We start from the raw sequence: 19978 nt of genomic DNA, 5'->3' as shown, positions 1-19978 counted from the left end.
GACCCGACTCCGGATAAAGCGGAAGAAAATGAATGGATGGATGGATAGTTTTGGTTTGGTTTTATTCCTTTATGCGCTCTTGATTCTCAGGCTTTTCGGTGATGGGAGAAGTTCAGAATTATTTGTCCACCTTATCTCAACGATTTGTGACTTTTTTTCCTTCGTTCAGCTATCACCGTGTGACCAGACCCTCAGAGAAGTTAACTGTTCATTTCTGATTGTTTCCCAGTGTTTACATTGTAAAACTAATAGTCACACCCCCACACCCACTGGAGAGGATTTTGGATTAATTTAGCCAGAAAACAAAAATAATATGAGGGAGATCATCAAATTAGGTAAGTAAATGGGGTATGTGAATAACATAGCATTTCTGCACACACACACACACACACACACACACACACACACACACACACACACACACACACACACACACACACACACACACACACACACACACACACACACACATCTTGAATGGGTAGGGCATATCTGGGATGTATAGTAAAGATCCAGATAAAATGTTTGTGCTAATGTGACAAAATACATTTTCGTAGGGAGGTATTAATTCAAGCACTGTACAGTAACAAATAGGGCTAAAAATACACAGGAGATTGGACTATTGTTTTGTCCAAGGTCTGTATGCTCCAGGTGCCCAGCAGATATTCATCATGAAAAATAGTTTGCCCCTCTACAAAGACATATTTAGTTCAACTGGATCTGAACTGTAATCGGGATCTACCCTAATCCAACACAGCTCCTGTGTGAAGGATTTAGGAGTGTTTATTTGTAGAAATAGTATATAGCATTCAGAACTGCATTCAGAACTACTTGAAAGCAATGAACTGAAGTGGCTAAATGGGAGTGGGCCCCCTCATGGAGGCCACCGTGTTGCACCATCATGTTGATAAAGAAACCCAAAAGGAACCTACTTAGGGTGCATTCACAGCTGACAGACAGTGAAAAGTTGATGGAAGTCGACCACCACCGAGGTCCTCCAGACTCCACAGGAGCTAAGTCGATGTCAGTCGGGCAACACATGTTCATTGTGATTCTAGAAAAATTTTCAACATGCTTAAGATCTGCGAAGTTCACATCAAAATGATGGCAAGAGTTGCTACCACTATGTCACCTCCGCTACTATGCCTTTACTGCTCCATTTATCTTTGCAGGCTTCCAATGGCCAACGTAGGGGGCTTGACTGGATGCACCACCTCTTCTGGATCCCTTGGGCATGAAGAAATAAAATTGTTTGAGTGATACACTCAAACAATTGGCTCATTGGATTGGATTCCATCTAATAAATACATGCAGTCCCAACTAAATTAAATTAAATTATCTTGCATGGATGTGTTTTATTTGAGTTGTGCCTACATATATTTATTAGATGTAAATCCTGCACATAATTGAATTGAGTTCATCCAATGAGCCTTTTTTTTAGTATAGAATGAATGGCATCAAGAAAGAGGGAAAAAAATTAAAAGAAGCAAAATTGTGAGAGGGAACAGCATAATGGATAAGCTTTAAAAATCCATGTCATATTCCTGACAATTTCATAAAATGTTCAAATTTGTCACCGTGGTTCTTACATTGTCATTGATAAACTCTCATAATCCTCTACATAACAAAGCTACAGCACAGCATTCTGCAGCTACTCCCTGGCATCATGTGCACGTCTTTCAGGATCAAAACTTCCTCCCGCCAAGTCTCATGTCTCAGATGTTTCAGTTTTCAGCTTCTGTCTTTCCTTCCTCCATCTCTTGTATGCCGTTATGCCCCCCACCCTCCCCCCAACAACACTAGCTGTCATGTCGTGTCTATAGGACCGATGACGCCGTTCCATAATGTCACAGTCAGACCCTCTGGAGCCGTGCAGGAGCAGAATAATGTAAACACAACCTTCCCCGACACACATCTTTGTTTTAACTAGAACACAGTCTCTGTTTCCAATTACCTGAAACGCACCGCGCAGCACAGTTCACATAACCGGATTGACGGCAGTGTGTTTTATTGCTACGTCTTCTTGAAGAAACAATCAAAAGTTTCATTGTTGTGATTTGTGTTCTTTTTCCTGATTCCTTCTTGTATTTTTTTCAACTTCAGCGCACGTTTTTCCCACTTTGGTTGTGTGTGGGGTTTTTTGCGTGTATTCTCCGGTGTCGTCCTCAATTTGGTTGAAACAAAGTCTAATTTTTTCTTTGTTAAATTAATGTTTATATTCATATTTTTTCTGTTTGTTTTTTTTTTTTGTTTTGTTTTGTTTTTGTTTTGTTTTTTTGTTTTTTTTGTGAAAATGTTTTTGCAGCCTGTACAGCAATTTTAATTCCCAAAGGCCGGCACTTTATAGTGTGAGATCAATGCGTTATTTGAGCTGCATTATTCCTCAAGGTGACTATGTTTTAATGCTGCCCCAGAAACACAAAAGAACATTTTTATTATTGTTTTGTTCTTACTTACGATCAGGATCAGCTTTGGAGTGTGTGTGTGTGTGTGTGTGTGTGTGTGTGTGTGTGTGTGTGTGTGTGTGTGTGTGTGTGTGTGTGTGTGTGTGTGTGTGTGTGTGTGTGTGTGTGTTGGGGGGAGGGGGTGGTGATGATGGAGTGGAGTTTTATTTAACCGTACCTGCCATGTTTGAGTTGTGTGTCGATGAAAGGTCAAAGGTCTAACGAAAGGCGGTTCAAACACAATCCCCCCGCCCCACCTCCCCCCCATCCCATGTAGGCAAGGATTTGTTTCGAAAAACACTCCGTTTTGTACTGCGTAATCTTTTTTCCCTTTTTTTTTCTACTTTCACCTCCTCCTCTCCACTTTCTTTCCTCCGTTCATTCCTGATTATTTCTCCTTCTCCAGCCGCTCGTCTTTCGGTCGAAGGGGTAATCACTCCCTTCAGTGTCAGCAGGGCGCGGCATTATTGTCTCCTGTAATTAACTGGTTATCAAACAAGAACATTTCATTAAGGTACAATTAGGGGCTAATTCAGGCGGGACACCTCGGTGTCAGGATTACCGCGGCGGCATATGCTCTCTCCTCGCAGCTTTGTTATTTTTAATTCATACTGACCTGCAGACTCTGATGGCTTCAATTGCTAATGAATCCCCTCACTTTGGAATAATTAGACATCCTTAGGCATGGTAATTTATTTAAAAGTATCCATCGTTGCACGAATCATTAGCTGTGTTAAATTAATTTGAAATTAAAGCTGCTGGGAGTAGTTTGGGGTTCATTAAAGAGGCAGCCAGGGCTCTATCAATATTTAAGGGGTGAGGGGTAAGTAAGCTTGTCACTTTTTTTTTAACAGTAGTGTAATTCATTTCACTGTGGGTGTTATCTATTTTTATTATAAAAATCTGTGGCTTATTTTCATAAGTCATTATTCCCTCTGCTAAGGAGCTTGTGCTTTTTTGGGGGGGGGGGGGGGGCTGTCTTTTTGTCTCAGATTTGAAAATAAATGAATGGGTTTTTTCTTTATGACAGTCTGTGCAAATGTTCTTATAAAAAGAAGCAATGATGATGATTCAGATTTAAAGGCAGAACAAAAAGTAATGAAAGCCATCAGACGGCTGATCCATAACCCGCACATTCTACACACCACGATATACATACATATGTCTGTAATGGTATATATTTTATAAGTACAGTGTAATGTCATCATTTTCATTTTGAAGTAAATTCATACGAATCATTTATTCATTCATTCATCTTCTACTGCTTAGTTTATTTATTTCTATCTATCTATCTATGACTGCCTATCCCAGCAGTCATAGAGCGCGAGGCGGGGTACACCCAGGACAGGACGCCAGTCTGTCACAGGGCCACAAACAGACAAACAAACACAGACACACACACACACCTACGGACAATTTTAAAGAGGCCAATCTACCTAACCCGCATGTCTTTGGATGTGGGAGGAAACCGGAACACCCGGAGGAAACCTACGCAAACACGGGGAGAACATGCAAACTCCACACAGAAAGGCCACTGGAATTGAACCCATGACCTTCTCGATGTGAGGCAACAGTGCTAACCACTAAGCCACCATGCTGCCTTCATACGAATCAATCAGAAATATTTTACTGATCAATATCTGCACCGACACTTTAGGTTTCTTGGTTGTTGAGATATACAGGGGAAAAAATGTGTTTTTTGGACCATGACTGACCTTTCACTTTTCACCTTTCACCAAACAACTCCAAAATCTAATAATCTCTAGATATCTATCCAAGTAATATTATCACCTATTTTTACCCATGTAGGCTTCTTGGTTGTTGAGCTGAACAAAAAAAAAAGTGCCCGGTTTGTCCAGTCACAGCCACATAAATATATAACTCCTTCCAAGTTGTAATGATTGTCTTTGAGGCTTCCCTCAATAGTCTCCTTCTTGCACTGCTGACTGCAGAACTGCCTACACCGGTCAGATTTATCATAGGGCACCATACTGTTTGCATTAGTGATTGATGAAAATAAAGTCCAAGACATATTCAGTGACTTGGAAACCCTCATGTGTCCAACAACTGCCTGTAAAAGTAATGATTTTTGATGGATTATACTAGAGTGTACTCACATTTACACAATAAGTCATTCATTTTCTACACCCACTTATTCCCATCGGGGGTCATGGAGGTGCTGGAGCCTACTCCAGCAGTCACTGGGCAAGAGGAAGGGTACACCCTGGACAGGACACCAGTCTGTCACAGGGCCTCCTATACACAGATTAATAGCTACCACCAATTTAAGGTTTCCAATCAACACAAACTCCAAAAATCTACACAGAAAGGACCAGGCGGGAAGCGATCCCATGACCTTCTTGCTGTGAGATAGCAGTGCTAAGCACTAAGCCACCGACTTTGGTGTAGAGGGGGGTGTTCAGAATGACATAAAGTCAGTAAAAAGTGTAAAAGCCTGAGGGACACATCATTCACAAAGCAGTGCAGAGCACACTGCATGTATTATTCCACACCCTATACCATGATGGGGTGATTGAGAAGTTTTGACCCAGATAAAGTAGGGTGTGGTTCTCCATCTTTTGCATTCTATCTATCTATCTATCTATCTATCTATCTATCTATCTATCTATCTATCTATCTATCTATCTATCTATCTATCTATCTATCTATCTATCTATCTATCTATCTATCTATCTATCTATCTATCTATCTATCTATCTATCTATCTATCTATCCTCACTCACTGCGTTTTACGGGGTATAGTAGGCCTAGGCTTTTCTGGTGCCTAACAACATGTTGAACCGAAGTGTATTTTCCAAAAACATATTATTGTAAATGTGCGTATAACCTGTAACAGGAGTGTCTGTGGGTTACCGAGAGGATTATTTGCAACTTTTAAAACTGTTTGAATTTCAACTATGTTGTGTGGGCCGCCAGAAGAGGAGGTACTGCTGGCCCACCACCAGAGGGCGCCCTGCCTGAAGTGCGGGCTTCAGGCACGAGAGGGCGCTGCCGCCACGGACACAGCCGGGAGTGACAGCTGTTACTCATTACTTCCTGACAGCTGTCACTCATTCTTCATCACCTCACTCCATAAAACCCAGACGTCATCTCCACCTCATCGCCGAGATATCGTACTTCATTTAAGCAGTACCAGATCCGACAGTCGGAGACGGTGATCACCTGGGAATTCGGGACTTGGCGGCTCCAGTATTCACCAGGTTCGGTGGTGGCAGAAATTGTGTGGTTCCGGCCCTTCTCAGGACAGACGTCTTCTATCCTCGAGCCTGCCCACACGTCACCTTTGTAATTTGACTGTAATCATATTCTGAGATTGTCTGTATATTCGTTGTGCACATTTCACAACATTAAATTGTTACCTTTTGGCTCATCTATTGACCGTTCATTTGCGCCCCCTGTTGTGGGTCCGTGTCACTACACTTTCACAACAGGATATCTTGGCCAGCGTCATGGACTCCGAGGGGCGTCACCCGGCTGTTGAACGACCAATGGGAGAGCAGGGAGCGCAGGCGTCTGCAGGAGGCATGATTGGTGAGCTGCAGCACATTCTCACCGCCTTTACGGCTCGGTTGGATCAAATGACTGAGCAAAACATCCTCCTGAACCGCAGGGTGGAGGCTCTCTCCGCGCAGATGGCGGCAAGCGCTCAGGGCGCTGCTGCAGCTCGTCCTCCTGTTGACCCTGTGCAGGATATGAACGTTCCAGTGGTGGTTCAACAACCCCTCCCACCATCCCCTGAAGCATACATAAGCCCTCCTGAGCCGTACGGAGGTTGTGTGGAGACGTGCGCGGACTTTCTTATGCAGTGTTCGCTCGTCTTCACACAACGTCCCGTCATGTACGCGTCAGATGCTAGTAAAATAGCTTATGTGATTGCTCTGCTTCGGGGTAAAGCACGCGCCTGGGCTACGGCGCTCTGGGAACAGAACTCACGGTTGTTATCAGCATACACTGGGTTTGTGGGGGAGTTCAGAACAGTGTTTGATCACCCTAACAGAGGAGAGACCGCTTCAACTGTGCTGCTGTCAATGAGACAGGGACGCGAGAGCGCAGCCGCTTATGCAGTCAACTTCCGCATCGCGGCTGCGAGGTCCGGCTGGAATAACATTGCGCTCCGCGCCGCCTTCATAAACGGACTGTCATTGGTTCTGAAGGAGCAGCTGGTAGCTAAGGAGGAACCGCGGGATTTAGATGGGCTTATCGATCTCGTTATACGGTTAGACAATCGGTTGGAGGAACGCCGTCGGGAGCGAGGCGAAGGACGTGACCGAATACGCGCCGCCCCTCTCCCTTCCGGGTTCGAAAAGGGGCCGCCCTCCCCACGCTCCACAGCCGCAGCGCTTTGTGGGGCAACAGCTCCCCCTGCTGACGTTGTTAGGGAAACGCACAGGGCCAAAATGAGGAGGTTGATCCGTGGAGAGTGTTTTCTCTGCAGCTCAACTGAGCACACACAGAGAAACTGCCCCAAACGGCCAAAACGACAACACTCGCCCTTAGAGACTGGGCTAAGGGGGGGTCAAAACATTCAAGTGAGACACACACAGATTGCCACACGACTCCCAGTCACAATCCTGAGCGGAGATTTAACCCTTCAAGCCCCAGCACTGGTGGACACGGGGTCAGAAGGGAATCTGCTAGACAGCAGATGGGCAAGGGAGGTAGGGCTCCCTCTGGTGGCGCTTCCTTCGCCATTGCAGGTACGGGCACTAGATGGCACCCTCCTCCCTTTACTCACACACAAGACACAACCAGTAACTCTGGTGGTGTCTGACACAATCCCCGGATTGATTGGCCGTCTGGGGTGGTGGTTCAGTGGAGCAAAACCTGCCATCGGGTGTGTTTAGGATCCTCGGTTCCTCCCGGTTTACAGGCTAAGGAGGAGGTCAAAGTCCCTCCCAATCTGACGGCAGTGCCGGTTGAGTACCACGATCTTGCTGACGTCTTCAGCAAGGATCTGGCACTCACCCTTCCCCCGCACCGTCCGTACGATTGTGCCATTGATTTGGTTCCAGGCGCTGAGTTCCCGTCCAGCAGGCTGTACAACCTCTCACGACCTGAGCGCGAATCAATGGAGACCTACATCCGGGACTCATTAGCTGCCGGGCTGATCCGGAACTCCACCTCCCCGATGGGGGCAGGTTTCTTCTTTGTGGGCAAGAAAGATGGCGGACTCCGTCCATGCATTGATTACAGGGGGCTGAATGAGATTACGTTTCGCAATCGATACCCGTTGCCATTGTTGGATTCCGTGTTCACCCCCCTGCATGGAGCCAAAATCTTTACTAAGCTGGATCTTAGAAATGCATATCACCTGGTTCGGATCCGGAAGGGAGACGAATGGAAGACGGCATTTAACACCCCGTTAGGTCACTTTGAGTACCTGGTCATGCCGTTCGGCCTCACCAACGCCCCCGCGACATTCCAAGCCTTGGTTAACGACGTCTTGCGGGACTTCCTGCACCGATTCGTCTTCGTATATCTGGACAAAATTCTCATCTTTTCTCCAGATCCTGAGACCCATGTCCAGCATGTACGTCAGGTCCTGCAGCGGTTGTTAGAGAACCGACTGTTTGTGAAGGGCGAGAAGTGCGAGTTTCACCGCACGTCTTTGTCCTTCCTGGGGTTTATCATCTCCTCTAACTCCGTCGCCCCTGATCCGGCCAAGGTTGCGGCGGTGAGAGATTGGCCCCAACCAACAAGCCGTAGAAAGCTGCAACAGTTCCTCGGCTTCGCTAATTTCTATAGGAGGTTCATTAAGGGCTACAGTCAGGTAGTTAGCCCCCTGACAGCCCTGACCTCTCCAAAAGTCCCCTTCACCTGGTCAGATCGGTGCGAAGCCGCGTTCAAGGAGTTGAAACGACGGTTCTCTACTGCGCCAGTTTTGGTGCAGCCCGACCCTAGCCGCCAGTTCATGGTTGAAGTGGACGCCTCTGACTCAGGGATAGGAGCCGTGCTGTCCCAGAGCGGAGAGACCGATAAGGTTCTTCACCCGTGTGCCTACTATTCACGCAGGTTGACCCCGGCTGAACGGAACTATGACGTCGGCAATCGAGAACTCCTTGCGGTGAAAGAGGCTCTTGAGGAGTGGAGACACCTGTTGGAGGGAGCGTCTGTGCCGTTCACGGTTTTCACTGACCATTGGAACCTGGAGTATATCAGGACCGCCAAGCGGCTGAACCCCAGGCAAGCCCGCTGGTCACTGTTCTTTGGGCGTTTTGACTTCCGGATCACCTATCGCCCCGGGACCAAGAACCAGAGGTCGGATGCCTTGTCCCGGGTACACGAAGAGGAGGTCAAAACTCCACTGTCGGATCCACCGGAGCCCATCCTGCTGGAGTCCACTATCGTGGCCACCCTCACCTGGGACGTGGAGAAGACCGTCCGGGAGGCCCTGGCACGGAGCCCGGACCCAGGAACAGGTCCAAAGAACCGTTTATACGTCCCACCAGAGGCCAGAGCTGCAGTCTTGGACTTCTGTCACGATTCCAAGCTCTCCTGTCATCCAGGGGTGCGAAGGACCGTGGCAGTTGTCCGGCAGCACTTCTGGTGGGCGTCTATGGAGGCCGACGTCCGGGAATATATCCAGGCCTGCACCACCTGTGCCAGGGGCAAGGCAGACCATAAAAGGTCCCAAGGACTTCTCCAGCCATTACCGGTGCCTCATCGCCCCTGGTCCCACATCGGCCTGGATTTCGTCATGGGCCTCCCGCCGTCCCAGGGCAACACCACCATCTTCACGATAGTGGACCGATTCTCCAAGGCGGCCCACTTCGTGGCCCTCCTGAAGCTCCCAACAGCCCAGGAGACAGCAGACCTCCTGGTCCACCACATCGTCCGTCTGCATGGGATACCCACCGACATCGTCTCTGACCGTGGTCCCCAGTTCTCCTCACACGTCTGGAGGAGCTTCTGCAGGGAACTGGGGGCCACCGTGAGCCTCTCGTCCGGGTACCATCCACAGACGAATGGACAGGCAGAGCGGGCCAACCAGGAACTGGAACAGACCCTCCGCTGCGTAACATCCGCGCACCCGACGGCCTGGAGTAACCATCTGGCCTGGATCGAGTATGCGCATAACAGCCACGTGTCTTCTGCCACCGGCCTCTCCCCATTTGAGGTGTGTTTGGGGTACCAGCCCCCATTATTTCCCGTGGTGGAGGGAGAGGTCGGTGTGCCCTCGGTCCGGGCCCATCTTCGGAGGTGCCGTCGGGTGTGGTGCACCGCCCGTTCTGCCTTGTTGAAAGCCCGGACGAGGGCCAAGACCCATGCAGACCGCCGGCGGTCCCCGGCCCCTGCATACCAGCCTGGGCAGGAGGTGTGGTTGTCAACGAAGGACATCCCCCTGCAAGTACAGTCTCCACAATTGATGGACAGGTTCATCGGCCCCTTCCGTATCCTCAAAGTCCTCAGCCCTGCCGCGGTGAAGCTCCAGCTCCCAGCTTCACTGCGGATCCACCCGGTCTTCCATGTTTCCAGGATCAAACCTCACCACACCTCACCCCTCTGTGCTCCCGGTCCGGCGCCGCCTCCTGCCCGGATCATTGACAGGGAGCCGGCTTGGACAGTGCGCCGGCTCCTGGACATCCGTCGAATGGGCCGGGGGTTCCAATATCTGGTGGACTGGGAAGGGTATGGACCCGAAGAACGCTCCTGGGTGAAGAGGAGCTTCATCCTGGATCCGGCCCTCCTGGCCGACTTCTACCGCCGACACCCCGACAAACCTGGTCGGGCACAAGGAGGCGCCCGTTGAGGGGGGGGTCCTGTTGTGTGGGCCGCCAGAAGAGGAGGTACTGCTGGCCCACCACCAGAGGGCGCCCTGCCTGAAGTGCGGGCTTCAGGCACGAGAGGGCGCTGCCGCCACGGACACAGCCGGGAGTGACAGCTGTTACTCATTACTTCCTGACAGCTGTCTCTCATTCTTCATCACCTCACTCCATAAAACCCAGACATCATCTCCACCTCATCGCCGAGATATCGTACTTCATTGAAGCAGTACCAGATCCGACAGTCGGAGACGGTGATCACCTGGGAATTCGGGACTTGGCGGCTCCAGTATTCACCAGGTTCGGTGGTGGCAGAAATCGTGTGGTTCCGGCCCTTCTCAGGACAGACGTCTTCTATCCTCGAGCCTGCCCACACGTCACCTTTGTAATTTGACTGTAATCATATTCTGAGATTGTCTGTATATTCGTTGTGCACATTTCACAACATTAAATTGTTACCTTTTGGCTCATCTATTGACCGTTCATTTGCGCCCCCTGTTGTGGGTCCGTGTCACTACACTTTCACAACAAAGTATATGTGTTGTATAGTGTCAAAAGCAATTTCCACATTTAATCAACCTTGTTTCAAAGTCTCAGAATGCATTCTGCAGAGGAGAAATAATATAATGTTGTAAACAGGGATCAGTAAGAGGATAAACATCATCTGTTTTTGCAGATTACATCCATCTTGTTTCCTCTTTGTTTGTTTTCCGTTCTGTGAGCGGCCGTGTTTGTTTATTGACTATATGTGTTATTTATATATGTGTGTTAGTGGTTGCCAGCTTTTATGCATCTGGCAATACAAGAATTCTTAATGGCTGTTCTATCTCACCTCTTTGAAAAAAGAAAAAAAAATATGACCCCTGTCCACAGTCTCTCAACGAGGAACAGTAATTACCCACACACATGCACGTGCGTGCACGCGCACACACTGCTTCATATTAAAATGCTCCAGACACATGCTGAGATCAGAGACTTCCTCGATGATTTAAGGCTGGACTTTTTGCTCGTTTATTTCTCAGCATCAAAAAGGGAACGGCAGCTATAAAGCAGCCGTGAGTGACATGTGATGACATTAACTCAAATTCTCCGTCTTAACGCATCATTTGAGGTTCATTCAGAAGGTTGGAGATTGCCTCTGTGCTAATGCAGTTTTGAAAGCTTTTTTTCCCCCTCTGTTTTTCCTCGTCTTAATCATTTGCCGGGACATCAGCTTTGATTAAGAGATGAGCAACAGCCTTAAGAGAGGAGGAGAGACTGGAAAGCAGTACACAAAAGGACAAACAGCTCCCAACTCCTCGTTTAGCTCCATTACATTTCCAACTCTGTTTTTGTGTTATTACACAAAATATGCATATTTTCTGGAAACGGCCGAGTCAAATGCGCCGTCACATGTGCTGCAGCCAGATCTCCTGAAGTAGTCCATGGGCCAAGCAGGTTTTCGGTACCACTTAAGGATTTGAAACAACACTTAGGGTAACATATGTCACATGTCATAGAATCCAATGGATGTCGACCTTGTTTGACCTTCACTTTTGGAGACCAAACATTCAACACAGTCAAAACTATTTCATTTATTAATCCTTTTATTTCAACCAATAATTTGCATATTTTTCCTGAAATTGGAGCAACTTTAACTTTTGACCCCTGTACAAACTGAAACTGACCTTTGTCACCATTTTTGCTGTTTTTACCCCATAACTCCAGAACATTCAGTCACAGATAGTCCAAACTATACCTTTTTGGAATCATTCTGATCATACAAATAATGTGGTATAGTTTTAACATGATTGAAGCATTTTTACATTTTGACCTCTGTGCAATTCTTCACTGACCCCTGCCTGGCTACAGCTACCACCCTGGGATGGTTATCATACATTTTTGTGACGGCCATGATACACTGAGACAGGATTCTAAGTGTTGTTTCATCACCTGACATGGTTCCGATTAGGTCAAAACTGATGACTGGCTCATAGACTAAAACTGGTGAAGATGCAGTGAACTGTTACTACACGTTTTTCACCACAGTCAACCATGCCGGTACACGCAGTCACACCATCCTTCTTTAAATCTCCTCCACATTGCTCAGTGTGGCCCCCGTAGGGTCATTTTAGCCTTTGGTGTCACCTTGTAATCAGTCGTTGTTGTTGTTGTTGTGTTTGCTCCTGCAGAGCTACAAGAGGAAAACAGAGGCTGCTAAGAAGGAGTACCTGAAAGCCCTGGCCGCCTACAGAGCCAGTCTGGTTTCCAAGGTAACCATGGGGGTCATGTGTCTGATATACATAGGTCAGCGCTGGTATAAGAGATGATAAATTAGACAGAGAATTCTTCTCAGTCCTGTTCTGGGGAAAGGGGCCACTTGCTGCACTGAGGGGTTCGTGTGTTTGTGCATAAGTGTGCTTTGAGGAGAACAGTGAAAATTAGCCCTCAAACACAGCCCATCTGCAACCTGGGGAGAAACAAAAAGAAGTGCGCCGTCTGCCTGTGCACATGTTAAAATGGACATTACCCGTCATTTGCTCTACCCCTGGTGTTTACGTCCTCCATGATTGGCCACTAAAGCGTTTTGATCGCCACTCGCTGCAGGTTGCTCCATTTTACCACAGAATATTAGCAGATTTCTGCTTTTACACCCTCTGATGCACAGGCATAAGCAAGGGGTAGGTGAGAGGTTCAAAGCCCACTCAAAAGGTTCCACAGAGTGATGACACATACGAACCTTTGTAAAAGTCTAATTCAAACAAATCAGTTGTTGCACAGAATGATTCAGTGTTTCAAAATGCTGAAAATAACAAATGAACCAATTGCTTCAGATTACAATTCAGTGTTTCAAAATGCTGAAATAACAAATCATCCAATTGCTTCAGATTACAATTCAGTGTTTCAAAATGCTTGAAGACTAAAAAGGATTAGTCAATGAGCCAGTGTTTTGAAACAGTTGAAACTACTAACCCAGACAGCAAATAGATCCGGACCGGATGTAGTCCAACATCTGGTACCAATCCTGAAAACAGATCCGGTCCAGACAGTTTTTGCACCCTGGCCCAGATCCGGCACAGCTCTGCTTTACAGTTCTGGAACAGATCTGGACCAGATCTGAACTGGATCCACAAAAGACCAACCGTTTACAGACCATATTTGGCACGGATCTGGGGCAGATGTGGACCGCATCACAGCACCGTGGCAGGAACAAGTTTTACAGGGCTAAGTTCCGTGGATCCGAGGAAACTGATTTGTATCTATAACACAGAGATCAGTGTCCCTGGATTTATAAAACTTGATTGTCGTAAAGAAACAAACTGCTTTGCAATAAGCATTTAAAAAGCCTCAGTGATGATCATGATTACAGAGTACAGAGTTTACAACTGCTAATGGATAGTTTCTACCAAGTGCAGATAAAATTGCTTATCGTTATGCCCCATGTTCCTGCCATGGTGCTGTGATGCGGACCACATCTGTCCCAGATCCGTGCCACATATGGTCTGTAAATGGTTGGTGTTTTGAAGATCCAGTTCAGATCTGGTCCAGATCTGTTCCAGAACTGTAAAGCGGAGCCGTGCTGGATCTGGGCCAGGGTGCAAAAACTGTCTGGACCGGATCTGTTTTCAGGATTGGTACCAGATGTTGGACTACATCCGGTCCGGATCTATTTGCTGTCTGGGTTAGTAGTTTCAACTGTTTCAAAACACTGGCTCATTGACTAATCCTTTTTAGTCTTCAAGCATTTTGAAACACTTCTACATCCGGCCTGGATCTATTTGCTGTCTGGGAAATGAATCAACTGCTTCACAAAATGAATCACTTTTTCAAATGTTAAAAACAGTACAAGAAATAGTTGCTTTGAAAAGTGACAGTTTTGAAATAATTGAATCATTAAAAGAAGCAATTTCATTGTACAATAATTAATTTTTGAGAAATGCTTGAAATGAAAAAAAGCTTCCTACTGAAAATGATGGTTTCAGTCTTCTAAAAAACAATAAATGGACCATTTGCTTCAGATAACTCACTTTTTCAAAATGCTTGAAAGACTAAAATAATTGCAAATATTTTTTTTTTAAAATTGTTAAAATGAAATGAACCAACTGCTTCACAAAATAATTCACTTTTTATTTTGTTCAAAACAGAAAATAGTTGGTTTATAAATAATTTACTGTTTCGGAACACTTGAAACACTAAATGAAATGTTTTGTTTGAAAAGTGACCAGTTTTAAAATACTTGAAACATTAAAGGGCATATCACACTCCAATCACTATCTTTTAAAATATTATATACCAGAATATGAATCTCCAACTCTTTAACTTGTGCGAGTCCTGATGTAGCTGATAATTATAAAATTAGCCATACGCCGTCTGAAAAATGCACCCGGATTCAGAGCTATTTTTATCTGGGTTGTGTTTTTTGTCTCAAAATGTAATATGGCTTCATTTTGGCTTTAACCCCTTAACGCCTGAATTTATATAGCTGTATATAAAAATGTTTTGTGTGTGTTTTTGCCTTTAAGTAGATGGTAAATAATGTTGAGATTATTAATTTCACTTTTGCACAAAAAATAAATAGTAATTTTGGTATTATGGTAATAATTTATGTTATAATGTTATAATAATAATAATGGTATGTTGCAAATTTGCGACAACAGGCATACTGGTCAATTTGGTATGTTGCATATTTGAGTCAAATATTGTAGTATATATGCGACAATAGGCGTTAAGGGGTTAAAATGAAATTTGTGTATTTTGCGATCAACAAATGTCCATCTCGCCTCTTTGTAACCCGCAGTATCTTCAGAGAAAACTAAACAAAACATCACTGCATACGTCTCAATAAGACTGAATAATATTGATTACATACCAAAGTGGTGTCTCTGATTTCACTCCTGCTGTTTTCACACACAGAGCCATGTAGAATTATTGTTCCACTGTGTGGCGCTCCACAGAAAAACAAACGCCCCTTCGTCAGCCTGCAGATCCGTTGGATCCTGTGTCACTGTGGGCTCCCCGTAGTGCTTAACTTAGCCATCACTTAAACTCAGCTTAGCCAGTAAGTCAAAGGGCTGGGAGCTGATTGACACTACAGCTGTCCTGTTAAAAGCGTCCTCTCGTCGTCGCCTTCCAGTCCAACTCCGTGATCACAGAAGCGGCTTTCTCAGCTAGACTGGCCGGTGTCCTGCATGTAGCAGCTTAGAGTAGCATGATGCAAAACTGCAACGCAAACCACAAACACAGCCGGTTCCACGCTTTCGGGACAGGAAACACATTTTAATAATGTTCTCCTGGCCCCACAAAAGGAAAGGATCAAATGTATGGTTAGATCTACGTTTTGAAGAATATTCTTACACTGTGCTGGGCTTCACTTCTGCACTAAAAAAAAAACAAACAAACAAACAAACAAACTCACTTTCGTCCTCAAAATATTATCTTTGGAAAATTTGTCAACCTAATTATCAATCAATCAATCAATCAACATTTATTTATAAAGCGCTTTACAGCACTGACTGGTGTCCAAAGTGCTTAACATTAAAAACACAAATTCACAAAAATAAAACACATATAGAATAAAATTTTAAAACAGCACATAAAAAACAGAGCATGTCACCTCATCAACACTAGTCATGTGACTACATCCTTGCAAACTACACATTTTAGCTATTGTGATGTATTCACCATCAAAGTCCAAAAAAAACACTGATTTCACACTGTGAAAAATTTTATTTTACCCCCATTTTAGGGGCATGACCTGAGATGATTTCACCAAAATTCATATTCTTCACAATGAGTCACTTTTTAAAATGCTCCAAACAGTCAATAATTATTTCAGAAAATGACTCAGTATTTCAAAACAGTTAATGGTGTCTCTTTAATTCCACCCAGAATTAATGGATTAGTTAGTTGATCTACCTGACTAACTAGCTATCTATCTAGCTCGATCAACTAATTAACTAGCTAGCTAGTTAATTAACTGACTAGCTGGCATCATGATGGATGGCCACTGTTTAACATAGAACACCCATTTAGGAACAACTGGTAATATGTTACATTTAACAAATTACCAATTTAATCTACCAATTAAATTTTACTAGCAATCTGCTAGTAAAAGTCTTCAGTTACATCATGGTGCAGCACACATCCATAAATGTAGCTGCTTGACTGTTTTGTAAACATATCAGAGAACCACTGTGCTGAATGAAGAGTTTGGTAACACCAAAATAAGTTGTATCTCAACATTGTACAGTATCTTTGTATATCCAAAGTAGAATTACTTTCCGGCACTTATTTTCAGCAAAAATAATAATATCTGGACCTCACTGACCTCAATGGTGGGTACAGCTGTGGTGACAACTACAACATAGTAGGCCCCGCCCACCAAAGTGGAATTTCTAGCTACGCCCCTACTCAGATATACCAATTTGTAGCAAAAATATCAAACTGTGTTACATCTGCATGACTTGCACAATAGTTATCAGAGCACAGACATATTTCTGTTCACTGCATATCTGTTTCTTTATTGTTTTCACACACAGCTCTAAATTACATTAGCATATGCCAAGCTCCTCCTCCTTGCCCTCCCTCTCGCCGTTTCCCTTCCTCCCCTCCGCTCAGTGCCACACTTCCTGTCACACTCATGGTCCAAAAACAAGCACCTTGATTAAGGCATGAATAGTTAATTCATCAGGCTCTTCACTGTGGCAACTAAACACATTCTCATCTCTTGTCTGCAGTGCAATTAGGCATTCATGTCAGAGCTCCTATACAGAGGCTTGATTGATACTATATGTTGGTTTGGTAGATTTTCGGTAAAAAAAAGTGACAAAAATAAACCTGCAAAAACTTCTCACTCATTCAGGACCAGCCAATCCCAAAGCCGAATGCCATGATTTCATGCAAGTCTCTTTTTAATTGCCAGTGAAGGAGCCCTTTCAGAGCAGATTGGGGTGGGTGGGAACGGGAGATAATTGGAGCGTCATTTGAAGGATTCACAGCTTCTGTGTGCACCTGTTGCCTTTTTGTTTTCTGACACGTCAGTTTGTTTGGGAGAAGAGAAAAATAAATAAATGTTGTTAATGTTGCTAATAACTGTAGGTCATTGCACTTCTCTCGCATTCAGTAAAAAATAAAATAAAAAAATTCAACAGAATGTGGTTAAAATCCAAAAAAGGCTCTATGTTCATAGAAAATTCAAAGACTTCAGCATTTTATTCCTTAAATCTCCTGTAACATATTGTATGGACAGTTACAGATGTAAGTTCATATACACCTCAGCTACAAATGTTCACAGCAAATAGTGCAAAATAAAATATACTCTGCTGGGATAACATTTGGTCCTGCTTTAAATAGAATTAAATACACTCTATTATAGAGTGAAATCAGGTCTATCATCTTGTCAGATCAAGTTTTTGTACTCCAATAAGAGTCATTCACAGCATGATAGAGTTGATTTTACACTGTGATAGAGTTGATTTCAGGCCTGGCACCTGAAAAAAAAATATTAAGGGGGAGATGAGTTTATCACAGGGGGCGGGGTCGCCACCCCCCCCCCCCCCAAAAAAAAAGTGCGCACCAGAGGGTACGTGCCTTGGGTGCGCTCCTAGAAAGCCTGTGTATTTAGGCTACACCATTGTAAGAGACTGACTAAGAGTAAAGAGTGATGACGGTGTTTTTTTTTATTATTATTTGAACGTATAGACCCTCGGTCAAGTGATCTCCTGCATACCACAAAACCAAACCAACAACTGATCTGAGAAACGACACGAGACAGTAGATTACATCATATACTGATAAACAATACTGCATCAGAAATTACAAAAGGAGACTGATCTGTTTTTATGGCTACAGCAACTGCTAAGGTAGAAGGATATATTGGAACAGGTGGAAATCATGCACAAAGCTGAAAGCCTCTTTAAACAGCATGGAAGATTCCAGAATTGGTTAAATTACTTTTAAAAGCTTCTGAATGGCTAATTGGCATAATTAGAGTTTAACTGGGAAAACCTTTTTAAGGGCCTAGTGGTAGAACCAGTGCCTTCTTGCGTTTAAGAGTAGGGGGAGAAAATTCTAAAGACTTAAATCAAGGCATCCAGAACACAATTTTGGGTCTGGCCCTCCTTCGGAGCCATCTCCAAAAGATTAACATGTATTGCATAGGTCCACACTGTAGATAGCGATGTATACTGTAGCTATAGCCTTGAAATAAAATAAGGTACAACAAATTAAATGCAAATCAGCCTCCTCCAGCCCCCACATATATCTCTTCTCACTCGTTTCCATTTGCTCATTTTCTTCAGCATTTCATTTTCCACTTGACCCTCCAAATGTATCACATGTCCATCCACTTCATCTGTCCTTCCGTCCTGTTCCATTGATTATTTTCTGGTTTAGGAAGGACACTTGTGAGCCGTAAATAAATAGCAGGGCACATTACTTCATTGAGCCTGACGGTGAAACGTCGAATGTATTTCATGCATATGGTGCAGGAGCTCATGAGACAGAGCATTCTGCAGAATAAATGTGCTGATACGTGTCATTCCTGTCCAATAAAAAGGGCAGTGAATATATGTACACTGTCTGAATCTAGTATCTGCTGTTGTGCGCTGTGTGATTGCAACATGCACTAAGTACAAGCACATAAATAACATTTCCTTGAAGAAATCCCATTTTTCCCTTCTAGTTTTTTATGTGGCTCTTAAGATCCACCCATATTTTAGCCAAAGCAGAGTCTGATATTTTCAAACCAGACATTGGACACTGATGTTCTTCTGCTTTGTCTTAATCGCTTCTTAAACTTCTAATCTGTGGAAATGACAGGAGACAAAGAAATGTTTTTATTTGTGGAAGTGTCCATCATTCACTCATTTTTTTTCTAAATGAATATCTGTTCCTGTTAAGAGAGCCTACCCCAGGAATCACTGGGTGAAAGGCCTGGCACACCCACACATAAAGTGCGGGGTGGGAATTGATGAGATTTTATCAATATCTTTACCATTATCAGTCCAATTCTTCATTGATTCCTGATCAGTTTTCTGTGTGGAAAAATATAGACCTCCACAAGTTTTCAGCATCAATGCAGCTGTTTCTCTCACTGCTAGATACAGTTAGGCTTCATAACATGGCATCTTTTTTGCAACACTGCACTGTCAGAAAAAACATGGCGGTATTGATGAGACAAAGACGAGGTCCAAGGCCTACAGTTCCATTGTCAGAAGTCACATAGAATTTAAGTGTTAAAGGCTGGTATTAGCTATTTATGCTCTCTGATTTTCTTTGTGTGATATGCTTTGTAGGTTATGCTGGTTAAAAGGATACAGTTTTAAAAAGTCTGGTTTTGTCAGTCATTTGACATGATAAGTTATCAGCAAATTGTAAAAGCAAGTGACAGTATGTTGTATTTCGAGTGGAAGTATGTGTAGAAACTCAGTATGTAGCCTAGCAGTTAGCCTAAGGCTTAAGGCTTACAGAGCAGTGTGTGTCCTTTGTGAATGATTGAACCTTAAACACTGAATGTTGAAATGAATAAGAAATCCAGAAGAGCTTAATCTTCTGGGTAATCAGTCTATTTTAGTTTATCAAATCATTTGATGCTGTAATGAATAAATTGCAAAGTCAGCAGCCTAAGCAGATGCTATTAGCTAGTTACTTGCTAGCTGACAACTTGACATTCAGTTCCTGTAGCTCTTCAGTTGAACTGAATGTTTCTGTTTTGAAACCATCATGGTTTTTTTTTTTTTAGTTTATCTGTAATAGAGCTTATTCTGAATT

The 19978-nt window shown here is 44.3% G+C and overlaps 1 protein-coding gene across 3 annotated transcripts in view; it reads left to right on the top strand.

Annotated features, from left to right (window-relative positions):
* Window positions 1-19978, top strand: part of tox2 (TOX high mobility group box family member 2) — a 432153-nt gene that overhangs the window by 405401 nt on the left and 6774 nt on the right. For all 3 annotated transcript variants that reach the window (XM_034166083.1, XM_034166084.1, XM_034166082.1), the window contains one exon: window positions 12400-12480. In XM_034166083.1, coding sequence (XP_034021974.1) covers window positions 12400-12480 — 81 coding nt within the window. The remainder of the gene's footprint in view (window positions 1-12399; window positions 12481-19978) is intronic.

This window comes from Thalassophryne amazonica, chromosome 3, assembly GCF_902500255.1.
Source record: "Thalassophryne amazonica chromosome 3, fThaAma1.1, whole genome shotgun sequence".
Classification (NCBI taxonomy): Eukaryota; Metazoa; Chordata; class Actinopteri; order Batrachoidiformes; family Batrachoididae; genus Thalassophryne; species Thalassophryne amazonica.
The sequence above is the reverse complement of the archived record's forward strand: the minus strand, read 5'-3'. Positions and strand labels throughout refer to the sequence as shown.